We start from the raw sequence: 12,016 nt of genomic DNA on the forward strand, positions 1-12,016 counted from the left end.
CGTCAAAACTGGATTTCCTCGGGAAAAGATTTCTCGCCGGTGCCTGAAGAGGGCCCCAAGCACCCGCTGCTGAGCCAGCCCGGCTGCTCGCCCTGCCCGGCTCGCTGCGTGCCCTGCCCGGGGCTCTCGCAGGGCGCGTTCGCACATCTGCTGCAGCTGCAGGAAGGCACAGGGATAAGGTCCCTCCTGGGGCTGGCACCCCCGGCCAGGGCAGCTGCTCTTCTTCCCAGCCAGAGCAGTGTCCTCGCTGACACCCTGACAAAAATGCAGGGCGAGGGAGCTCAGGTCGCTCTCAGCTCTGTCTTTGAACACCAGCAGTGTCAAACGCAGCTTTATTTGGTAGCTTAGTTTACTTGAGGTACCTCTAGTGGTGCTACTTGTGAAAATAAAGCCTTTATTGTGGATAACCTGGGAAAGGCGGTGCTGCATGCTCCAGGAGGGACGAAATGCAGCAAACTGCCTTTTCTCCTGCTCCTAAAGCAGCCTGGGCAAGTTAGTCCATGTGAGTCCCAGAAAACCCACTGCATGGAGGCTACCCAAGGCAGAGATGGCTTCTTACACCCTCCACAGAGGCCTCCACCCTTCTCCCTTGAGCCGTGGACCTCCCCCCAAACTGGTGAAGCTGTCTGAGCTATTTGCGACTGCTGTGCAGGGACTTCCACATCCTCTGCAGCAGCCTCCTGCCCGGATACGTGGGAGCAGGGCGAGTAAAACAGGAGACCTGACCACGGCAGCCTCTGCCAATTCTTGCTGCATGAGATTCACGAGCCACAACGCAGATCCCCAGTATTACCAGTATCAAAGACAAAGCTGATGTTTTTCTTCGGCAGTGTCTCAGGGTGGAAGCGCGTTGCCTGCTGTAGCTCAGCTCTGTAGCGTAAGCCTGATCAGAGCAACTGGGCTGATACTGGTCAGCTTGTGCTCCCCTTGGTCATTCCCCATTCCCTGCTGCCAGTTCCCCCATTTGCTCAGGAACTGGGATGCTTGTAGGTGCACTTGGGATGGCAAGGTCTGTGTTTTGGGGGAGGTAACTTGCAAAGCAGAATTCCTGATTGACTGTGACCCTGGGAGATGGGGGTCCAAATGAGCCCAGTGCTGCTCTGTCTGCTGGTGTCACCCAGCTTGAGACCCAAGACACCCGTCACAGCACTGGGCCGGTATGCTCCAGTACAGACCACTGTGCTAGCCAGGCAGGGTGGCAGCGCCCGACACGGCTGGGATTTCCAGTAGGGTGGGCTCCCAGAGGCCCTGCGAGGAGGAGGCAGCGCTGGGAGCGCGTTGGCTTTCCATCCCAGGGCATTCTGGAAGGTGCTGGGCGCTGCTGCAGCTGCCGGCTTGAGGCCGCTTGTCCCCGAGCCTCAGCTGTCGCACGTTCCCGAAATAGAACGGGAAACGGGTCTGAGCACAGTGACGGGGGTCAGCCAGCCTGGCCGTGGGCTTTTTTTGGCATGACCCCCTCTGCCCCGTTCCTGCTCCCCACACCCTGTGCAGCTCCGTGGGTAGAGGGCAGTGGGGATTTGGTGGGTGGGTGTGAGGATCCCTTCTCACTGCAGAGGTGCTGCCTGCTCGCATGCAGGTGCCCCCCCGGGCTGGGCTGGCTGCCGGGGGCCCTGGCACTATATAGCACGGAGGGACAGGGAGGGGGACAGTCTGCGGTGACAGGTGACGCTGACAGGCAGCAGGAGCTGCCAGGTCCTGGCCAAACTTGGAGCGGGAGGCGAGCTCTCTCCTGAGCCGCACGGACTCTCTGTGCTGCGGGCAGGCATCTTTAATTCTTTAACTCATTTTGTTGTTGATTTTCATTGTTTTATCCATTGAATCCCAAGGATCTGCAGCCGTGGGAAAAGCTGCTGAGGAGCCGCAGCCTTGAGGAGCAGCTTAGGTCTTCACTTCCAAACCCCCTCAGCGTGGTAAGCTGCGTTTATTAATGGGTGTTAATTAACGTCGGTCTCGTGGTGGAACTCAAGCTGGTGCAGAAGGCAGGTGAAAATGGGACACAAACCGATGTTTTTCCTTGAAGCTCTCCAGATGGAGGATCCCATCCAGCTGAAGGAGGAGGGCAATAAATATTTTCAGGCCAGTGACTATGAGAAAGCCATCCACAGCTACACCCAAGCCCTGAAGCTCAACAAGGACAAGGCACTGCAGGCTGTGCTGTACCGGAACAGGGCAGCCTGTTTCCTCAAACAGGTGAGAAAAGCTCCCGGCTGGCCTGGGAGGGCTCGGGCAGACGAGCAGGGAGGCAGCCAAGGGCACTGCCCGCTGTGGGCTGTGTGGCTTGTCCATTGCAATCCGGTCTGAAATTATTTGTTCTGGGCTTGTCCTGGAGCAGTGAAGCTGTCTGCCTGCTTCAGTCCTGATGGGGCTGAGCAAGCCGGTTCGGCTGTGAGACGGTCCTGCTTAGTCACTTTGAAGCAAAAGCTTTTGGCCAGCAGCTCAGGGGAGAGCGCTGTAAGCCCCGGGGTGGGTGCAGGGGCATCGCTCTTCCTGCCTGTCCCAGTACCAACAATGATCGGCTCCCTCCACAAGCCAGCTTGTGGCGACGTGCTGTGGGATCTTAGCAGGTTGTTTGCATATTCCTGAGTTTTCACTAAGGCAGAAGTGCCACCAGCCCAGAGCAAGCTGCGCACAGGCTGTTGTGAGTGTCCCCTCCTGCCCCACTGCCCGCAGCCTGCAGCTGCGTCAGCAGCAGCATGTTGTCTCACCTGCACCACAGACCTTTTCCTCTGCCCTCCCACCAGTGATGGTACCAAAGCCCTCGTCTTTCCTTCAGTTGGCTGCTGCAGGCTTCACTGGGGTGTCCTGATAGGACATGGGGACAGAGGTGACAGTGTGTGTCAGCTATAGGGACATGCCCTGCTGTCCCACTGCTAACAAATCCCCTCTCTGCTTTCCCAGGAGGAATACGCCAAGGCAGCCTCGGATGCATCTAGAGGTAAGAGGGGCTGTGCTCGAAAGCAGAGCTGCAGGCGGGGTGTGCTTGCTCTCCCTTCTGCTTTTGGGGCACTGTGGTTTCATTCTTGATGGCCACCAACACCCAAATGCTGGGGCCGCACGGGCACTGCTGGAGGAGGTTCAAAAGGACATGCACCAGTTCATTGTGTCGGTGCTGATCTGGTACCGATCCACTCACGGTGTGAACAACCACAACCCACGCAGCTGCAGGCGTCGTAGAGCAAAGCGCAGGTTCCACAGACGATTTCCAAGAAGCAAAATCTGACGCCTGCTGTTTTGGATCCCCTCCCCAGCTATTGACATCAATGCTTCGGATATCAAGGCCTTGTACCGGCGCAGCCAAGCTCTGGAAAAACTGGGGAAATTGGACCAAGCATTCAAAGATGCTCAGAAATGTGCCACCATGGAACCCCGCAACAAAAACTTCCAGGAGACCCTGAGGCGACTGGGGGCCAACATCCAGGAGAAGGTAAATGCTGGGGGAGCAGTCCCAGGTTCACAGACCAGGTGTGGGAAGTCCTTGCTCTGGGTTACCCTGGTGGGTTGTTGGTTGTACTGGAAACGCATAACAATGCAGGGGGATAAATAGGCTCCGTTAACTGGAAGTTCATGCTTGAAGTGTATAAATCCGAGGATCAGGTTGAATAGTTTAAGTGTGGCAGCTCCCTCCTGAGGCTGGGCTGGTGCTGAATGTCTTGGTAAGGTCCTGACAAGTAACTGGACCAGATTTGGACTGGGTCTGGCAGTTGCCACATTGACTTAGTAACGTGTAGGGGGGTGCTGTGGACAAGTCCTGGCATCGCTAGGTACCGTGAGGTCTCATAAATGATGGTTTGGGGCTGGCTCTGCCCGTGCCCGTGAGTCTGAGATGGGTAATCGATGCTGATCGTTGAGAAACCATGATGTTGTTATTCAGCTTAAATTGTCTTTTAATTGTGGCTTGAGGGTCTGTGGTGTCCTTGAAGTGATAAAGGACAATTGCGTCTCGGTTTCCTCCCTCATGCTCTATGCACTCTTGTCGGCACAGCTGCGCATTCAGTTCTCCACGGACTCGAGGGTGCAGAAGATGTTTGAAATCCTGCTGGATGAGAACAGCGAGAAAGAAAAGCGAGAAAAGGTGAGAACTGTCCTGGACTTGACAAAATTGCTGTTTAGTGTCAGGGGTTGCAGCGAGGAGCAGAAGGCTGTGGTCCCTTCCCCACCTCCCCTGGATGGAGGAGCTGGGAGATGAGCTGAGCTTGGAGAGACAACTGGGAGGAGAAACGTCCCAGTGAGGCATCTCCCCTGTGCCGAGGGAAGGTGAGCCAACCACCCAACACACCAAGAGTGGGAACCGTCTGGACTTCTCCTTGGGCCTATCTCTGCCACCTTCCCCACTTTTCTCTCCAGGCAGTGACCCATTTTCTTGGGCAGAGCAAAGACAATCCCCAGATGCACCTGAAGAGACTGTCTGGTGGGGTCTGAGCCGGTCTGCTCCATCCATCTGGAGATGGCCACCACGATGGTCCCCCCGCGACATCCCAGAGCTGCACAAAGGTGTTTTGGAGGATGCTGGCAGGGCTGTGCCACTGACCCCTGGTTCTTCCGTCTTCCATCCAGGCTGCCAACAACCTCATAGTCCTGGGGCGGGAGGAAGCAGGTGCCGAGAGGATTTTCCAGAACAACGGGGTCAACTTGCTGCTGCAGCTGATAGAAACCAAAAATCCTGAGCTGATCCTGGCAGCCGTGAGGACACTTTCGGGCATGTGCACAGGACATAAGGCTCGGGTAAGTCATGGGGTGCTCGATACGTTACCTGCTCTTGCCTTACACCTGGGGGAGTGGAAAATTGCCATAGTTCACGTTTGCGACCAGTGAGGATTTCTTGTCTTCCTTCTGGTAAGTGCAGGAAAAAATTAAACCCTACACATGAAATTTTAAATTGTAAGGTGGAAAATACAAATAATTATGCAAGTGGGGTTAACACAGACTATCGAACCTTCGCCTGTCACCGTGCTCCCCATCCCTGGGGTCAAAGCTGTACGTGTTCCCTATGGTGCCTTCATGTGCGCTGGTGAAGTAAAACTTACGCCAAGTTGTTACCACACGGGTGGTGGTGGTGGGCATGGCTGGGTCAAACCCATGTCCTTCATCACAGGTCTCGGAAAAGCAACAAAACCAAGTAACTTTGGGCAAGTTTTGTCCAAGGCTTCGGTGAAGTAAAGCAGGAAGGGTCTACAAGAAAGTTAAGGTTCCCAGGAAGGGTCCAGGGCGAGTCCCAGGGGCTCTGAGGCAGCAAGGTTCCTCCACACCAAGGCAGTTGTTATGGTGGAAGACAGCCCATGAGAAGCCCTGTCTGTGTTACATGATTAGAAGCAGGAGATGGACATGGGCAAAATGAACATCCATGTCAGTGTGAGAGTGCAAAGGTGTGGGGGGCACTGACACAACAAAAACAGAGTTTTCCGGATTTCTGCCCAATGCAGGGGAAACCTTTTTCTGAAACATTAACTGTTGTCATGCCAAAAGGCCATTCTGCAAAGCCCCGAAGTCGGTGTGCTCCTGAACGTGCCTCCCCCGAGTTATGGATGTGCCACTGTGCGCGGGGACAGGCTGCAAGGTGGCACTGGGTGTGCTCGCAGCCACGATGGGGTTCACGCAGCAGACAGGCTCTTTGCGAAGAGCCTTGCCTGAGGGCCTCTCCCAGACCCAGCCATGCTCATCTCGACATCCTCGTTGGAAAGTCTGTTGCATTCCTGGCAAAGCTAGATCTTAGGAGTTGTCATCTTAAAAGTGAAAATAAGAGTGAAAAGCCAAACTCTGCCTCGTACCGACTGGGGATTCACCCAGGCAAAGGCTCCCTGTGTACAAGGGCAGGATGCCCAAAGCACGCAGGAAGGCCAGGCTCGTGCCCAGCCCTCACAGCTGCCCTCTCTCTCCTCTCTGGGGCCAGGCCACCGCCATTCTCCATCACCTGGGCATCGACAACATCTGTATGTGGATGTCTGTAGACAACGAAGAAATCTCCCTGGCCGTCTGCAACCTCCTGCAGACCATCACCGACTGCTTGATGGGCCAGGGGAAAGAGGAGCATCACGGGAAGGAGGAGGCCCTAGTGCTAGGTAATGGCGCATGTCTTGGTGGTCCTTCAGTCTCACTGCTGGAGGAGGAGTGGGACGAGCAGGGAGGGCTCTGCTCCTGCATGTCCACTGACTCCTTGTTCTTTGGTGAAGTGGGGACTTCACCCTTCAGCTGTCCAGGATGACAACCTGCACGCAGCGCTGCTCCTCGTGGTGTTAACTGACGTACCTACAGTCCAGCCATGCGCTGGCTGTGAATGGTTTTCACTGGTTCACCCGCTTCGGAAGATAATCTCTTATAACTGGCTGCTACTGTCTGGTTTCTGTGCAGATACTAAAAAAGATTTGAGGATGATCACGATGCGTTTGCTGGATATGCTCGTCAGTAAGAAAGTATCTGGGCAGGGACGAGACCGAGCTCTCAACCTCCTCAACAAGAACACACCGAGGAAGGACCTGAAAGACCTCGACAACAGCAGGACCACCTTTGTCATCGACAATGGTGAGTCCTTCCCCTCACCCCTGTTGTGGTCTGGGAGGTGTGGAGCTGTGTATTCTTGCCTGAATGTCTGTAGAACTGAGCCTCTTGATCAAATGAAACCTCTCTGGGCTTTTTTGGTGCACGAAATCCTGAAAAAAAGTCCGACTTAGCAGAAAACCATTTAAGAGGGAAAAACTATATATGAAGCAAGGACTTTTTGGGTTCTAAAGGACTGACTTAACTTCTCTGGTTAGTTTATTCCAACGTATTTGCTACCATTTGGAGGATTTTACTTGGATAAATCGTCTGCTGGAGAGGAGCACTGTGCTGGACCCTTAAATTGGTCACGTCTAAAACTGGAAGGGGGTGAGGAATTTGTGTGCGGTGTGTTTTGATCCCCATTCCCTTGTACATGTTACCATTTTGGTGAACATTATTTAATTACACTTTAGCAGAAGGGGGGTTAAGACATCTGGAATCACTTGGAAGTCACTGACTTCCTCAGCCCTCCAGCTTTGGAGGTCAGGAGGTCTAATGCCTCCTGACAAAAATAACGGATCCAATCAGGGTCCAAATGCAGTTTCCCTTATCTCACTCTGAGAGCTGGATAAAAGCCTGATGCTGCAAACCTGTAATCTCACCAGCAGAAGCTCCTCCCCAGTAAATGTCTGAGTGTCTGTCTTGTTTAAGGCTGATGTGATTAGGCTGCAAAGTAATTAAAAACCGTCCAAGCTGGCTCTTTCATTACAAGAAACCAACAAATAGTACCTGGAATTTCGTCCAGACCCTCTCCCCTCTGACAGCCCTATCACTCCATTGTCTCCAGGCTTAAAAAAGATACTGAAAGTGGTGGGCCAGATTCCTGAGCTGCCCGACTGCCTGCCGCTGACAGAGAATACCCAGCTCACCGCCTCCGTCCTCCTAAATAAACTCTACGATGACCTGCGCTGCGACCCGGAGCGTGACAACTACCGGGTGATCTGCGAGGAGTACATCAAGTGAGTCGGAGCTTACTGGGCTGAGCTGGCCCAGAGCCACTGGAGCAGGGGGGCTTACGGATGAGACGAGGCACTTGCTAGCCACTGCGATGCCAAATCGAGGCCCTGGGAGATAATGATTTGCTTGAGATCCTGTTGGATCCTCAGACCCTCACGTTGTCCTCCTGCCTGCTGGTCCACAGCCTCTGCAGGAGTTTGGGCTCAGCAGTGTCCCAACCCGTGGGTATTTCCGCAGTGCAGCTCAGTTCCCGACTGAGGGGGAATGTTCTCTGCCCAAGGCAATGAGAACTGTAAGCACCTACTGTTCCACGTGCTGACTCTCTCTATCCCACACAGGAGCAAAATTGACCCACAGGACATGGATAAGACACTCCATGCCATCCAGATGGTGTCTGGAGTTCTGCAAGGGCCTTTTGACTTAGGCAACAAGCTGCTTGGCATGAAGGGAGTCATGGAGATGATGGTTGCCCTGTGTGGGTCCGAGAGGGAGATTGACCAGCTGGTGGCTGTGGAAGCCCTCATCCATGCCTCCACCAAGCTTAGCCGAGCCACCTTCATCATCTCCAACGGGGTGACACTCCTGAAGGAGATCTACAAGAAGACCAAGAATGAGAAGATCAAAATCCGAGCCCTGGTGGTAAGGATGGCAGCTCCTGCCACACTCACCAGCTTAACCACAGACTTGGGAGAGGGGGAAGGTCCTGGGAACACGTTGGGTTCACTCACCTCAGCTGGGGAATAGTTCATAGTGCGTCTCCCTAACAGGAAAGGGGAGATGACAGACCAGGAGGTCATGTGGATTATTGGTAACTTTGAAGGCAAAACTTCAAAGGATAATCTTCCATCAGAGACATCCAGTAAGAGCACAGCCCCTCACTTTTCTGTGCTACCAGCTGAACGATCCATTGGGTCGTAGAATCCTTCCTCTGTTAGAACTGACTTCAGACCTTACGTATGGGATTAGGCTGCTTTGGGACAGCAATACTGGAGGATTAATGAACCTTCCTCACCGGTGAATCCCCTTCATCCTCCTCAGGGTCTCTGCAAGCTGGGCTCAGCAGGAGGTACAGATTATGGACTGCGGCAGTTTGCTGAGGGGTCCACGGAGAAGTTGGCCAGGCAGTGCCGGAAGTGAGTGATGTCACTTTTTTCTTCTGTTACAGAATCACAGAGTGGTTTGGGTTGGAAGGGACCTTAAAGATCATCTAGTCCAACCCCCCTGCCATGCACAGGGACACCTTCCACTGGATGAGGTTGCTCAAAGCCCCATCCAAGCTGGCCTTGAACGCTTCCAGGGGTGGGGCATCCACAACCATCCCACCTCTCAGTGAGGGTGTTTCACCACCTGCACAGTGACGAACTTCTTCTTAGGTCTGATCTAAATCTCCCCTCTTGCAGTTTAAAGCCATCACCCCTTGTCCTATCACTACATGCCCTTGTAAAAAGCCCCTCCCCAGCTCTCTGACAGCCCCTTGCAGCACTGACAGGCTGCACTAAGGTCTCCCCGCAGCCTGCTCTGCTCCAGGCTGAACCCCCCCAGCTCTCTCCCCTCTCCTCCCAGCAGAGGGTTCCACCCTCGGGTCACTCCTGGGGCTCCTCTGGCCCCGCTCCAGCAGCTCCGTGTCTCTGCTGTGCTGAGGAGCCCCGAGCTGGACCCAGCACTGCAGGGGGGTCTCTCCAGAGCAGAGCAGAGGTGGAGAATCACTTCTCTTGACCTGCTGGCCAGACCTTTCTGGGTGCCCGCACATTACCTTCATTTACTGTTGCTGCTTCCCAGCTGACAGTGTCCCCAGAGCCATTGCACTGGGACCTGGAGCTCCTCTGTGCCTGAAGCGACCTTCTGCCTCGATATCCAGATAAACCTTCTCCCCCCCTCACTTCCCATGTGAGACACCAGGCCCAGTGCCTCCTTCTTTGCCAGAATGGTACAGCCTGATCAAGTCCTACCTAGGATACATGCAAGTATCCTATTCACCTTTGGAAGGTGAATTTACCAGGTGGACTCACCAGGGAGGTGGGATGAAGTTAGGAAGTGACCGAGTGGGTGAGCATTGCTGCCGGCACTGGCTGGCAGGGCATCACATGTTTCATGTGATGATGAAGGCAAAGCAGTGCTGAGTAGCCGTTCTGGATGGTCTTTCCCTGCAGCACTTAGATCCCTCTTGCTGGGCCACGGGGAGAAGGCCATGTCTCAAGGGAAGCATCTAGTCTTTAGCAGCTGCAGCAGAACCTAAGGACACATTTGGGCCTGAAATAGTCTCAATATCTGTTTTTCCTTCCTCTTCTCCCAAAGTAGTCCTGGCTCGCGAGATAGAAATGTGGGTGGTTTTCTCTCTTCCAGATGGTTGTGCAACACCAGCATTGACGCCCGCACCAGGAAATGGGCTGTGGAAGGGCTGGCCTACCTAACCTTCGACGCAGATGTGAAAGATGACTTTGTTGAAGATGAGCCAGCCCTGCAAGCTATGTTTGAATTAGCCAAGGTCCATCTCCTTACCTTGATCCCTCATTCCTCTGCTAGCATCAAGTTCTCCCAGCTCTCCAGCCCAGCACTGTCTCCCCAAGCAGGAGCTGTGACCCCCAACTTCTCACCTCTAGTTTAGCAAAACTTTGGGTTTGCCTGTGCCATGGAGACGCCTCAAGGTTGTGGTCATCCTGCTCTCCTCCCAAGGCTGAGGAAGGTTGCTCTTACCTCTCCTGTCAGCAACTGCTGGAAAATCAAAGGCATCAAGATGCTGGCAGCATTTGATGACATCAAACAGCCTGTTTGACCTTAAACACTTTTGGTTTTCCCTGCCCTGGGCTATAAAGCTGGGGATAAGCCCTAGAACACTTCAGCCAGTGCAAACCACCACGATGGCAGTCCTAAGGAACCTGTTTCCCTGCTGTGTCCCCCTCACACTCAATCAAGCTTTTATTTCTCTGTGCAGACAAGCGACAAGACCATCTTGTATTCTGTGGCTTCTGCACTGGTGAACTGTACCAACAGCTATGACACCAAGGAGCTGGTCCCAGAGCTGGTGCAACTGGCAAAATTCTCCAAGCAGCATGTTCCCGAGGAGCATCCAAAGGTAGGTTTGCCCCAGCTGGGGAGCTGGGAAGAGGTGCTCGGATCTGAAGACTTTCTCCGGTGTATCCATTGTCCCAGACCTCGGGTCTCCTGTCTCGAGGCTGAAATTGCTTTGCTCTCCAACCAGGCTTGGCTGTAGCCAGCAGGATGGCAGCTGCTGAGGGGCTAATCCCTTTCCAATGTCCCCCCCAGGACAGGAAGGATTTTGTGGTGAAGCGGGTGAAAAGGTTGCTGAAAGCCGGCGTCGTCTCCGCCTTGGCCTGCATGGTGAAGGCGGACAGTGCCATACTGACGGACCAGAGCAAGGAGCTCATCGCCAGGTGCCTTCACTGCTCTCGTGGGAGCTGGGAGTGCTGGCCAGCCTCTGCGCCGCCGGGATGGGTGCCTGGGCTGGCTCCTTGCTTAGTGGGGTGGCGCCTTCTGCCTTGGCGGAGGGATGAAAGGGAGGTGGAGAAAAGATTTAAACCATAAAGTTTTTCTCGGGTGATGTCATAAAAATCCACATCTGGGGATTGGGGGTTGGCTCACTGGGTTGCATCCTAAGGCACTCTGAGTTTCTAGCCCTCCGTACTGGTTTTGGCTGGAATAGAGTTCATGACTGGACACTTCTTACTGTGCCATTCATTGCTTCCTCCTAGAGTGCTGTGGGCACTGGCATAAACATCTGGAATTCTTCCGGTGGGTCGGGCACTCCTGCAGATCCTTATCCCCCTTCCACAAGGGACATGGGCTTTGCCTTCCCACGTGGCTGTTTCACTAAGCGGTGCTGTGCTTCTGCAGGGTGTTCCTTGCCTTGTGCGAAGACCCCAAGGACCGGGGGACCATTGTTGCTCAAGGTGGCGGAAAGGTGATTACTTTTATGCTTGTGGCCCAACCCGAAGTGCTGTTGGTGTCTGCTGGGAGCCTCCAAAGTGTCTGCAGTGAGGGAAGGTGACAGAAAAACATGAGCTGTCTCGATTGCCCCCAGGGTCCAGGCTGACTCTCTGGTCCCATCTCTCCAAAGCTTGACACCATGTGAGCTACAAGCTCTGGTGCGGTGCCTCTTTGAGCACAAAAGCAAGATGTCACCGTGGCCTCGATCCAGACTTGTTTCTTCAACAGACACATCTTCAGGACAGTTCTGACTTGTTTTAGAATGTTAAGGCAGTCCTGTAAATCTTCTCAGAGATGCCGAATGCTTTTCTGTGTGTCACTAGGCCCTCATACCTCTGGCCCTGGAAGGTACAGAAGTTGGCAAGATAAAGGCTTCTCACGCTCTGGCAAAAATTGCTGCTATCTCCAATCCTGACATGGCATTCCCTGGGGAGAGGGTAAGCTTAAAAAAACCCCAACAAACCCCAAAACTTCATAATTTCTTTGGCAAATGAAAACTGCCAAGATCTGAGAGCTGGAAAAGCAGTGGCGTACCTTCTCTTCTTAGGTGTACGAGGTGGTGAGACCCCTCGTCAGCCTG

At 54.0% G+C, this 12,016-nt stretch overlaps 1 protein-coding gene across 1 annotated transcript in view; it reads left to right on the plus strand.

Moving 5' to 3' along the window:
- The first annotated feature begins 2,028 nt into the window (after positions 1 to 2,028).
- UNC45B (unc-45 homolog B (C. elegans)) overlaps positions 2,029 to 12,016 on the plus strand; it is a 12,164-nt gene continuing 2,176 nt past the window's right edge. Inside the window, exons 1-16 of the mRNA XM_010142356.1 lie at positions 2,029 to 2,190; positions 2,899 to 2,935; positions 3,249 to 3,424; positions 3,983 to 4,072; positions 4,555 to 4,722; positions 5,888 to 6,056; positions 6,346 to 6,516; positions 7,322 to 7,493; positions 7,830 to 8,130; positions 8,530 to 8,624; positions 9,835 to 9,976; positions 10,424 to 10,564; positions 10,756 to 10,883; positions 11,344 to 11,410; positions 11,760 to 11,873; positions 11,984 to 12,015. Coding sequence (XP_010140658.1) covers positions 2,029 to 2,190; positions 2,899 to 2,935; positions 3,249 to 3,424; positions 3,983 to 4,072; positions 4,555 to 4,722; positions 5,888 to 6,056; positions 6,346 to 6,516; positions 7,322 to 7,493; positions 7,830 to 8,130; positions 8,530 to 8,624; positions 9,835 to 9,976; positions 10,424 to 10,564; positions 10,756 to 10,883; positions 11,344 to 11,410; positions 11,760 to 11,873; positions 11,984 to 12,015 — 2,165 coding nt within the window. The remainder of the gene's footprint in view (positions 2,191 to 2,898; positions 2,936 to 3,248; positions 3,425 to 3,982; positions 4,073 to 4,554; positions 4,723 to 5,887; positions 6,057 to 6,345; positions 6,517 to 7,321; positions 7,494 to 7,829; positions 8,131 to 8,529; positions 8,625 to 9,834; positions 9,977 to 10,423; positions 10,565 to 10,755; positions 10,884 to 11,343; positions 11,411 to 11,759; positions 11,874 to 11,983; position 12,016) is intronic.

This window comes from Buceros rhinoceros, unplaced genomic scaffold (assembly GCF_000710305.1).
Source record: "Buceros rhinoceros silvestris isolate BGI_N320 unplaced genomic scaffold, ASM71030v1 scaffold12068, whole genome shotgun sequence".
Classification (NCBI taxonomy): Eukaryota; Metazoa; Chordata; class Aves; order Bucerotiformes; family Bucerotidae; genus Buceros; species Buceros rhinoceros.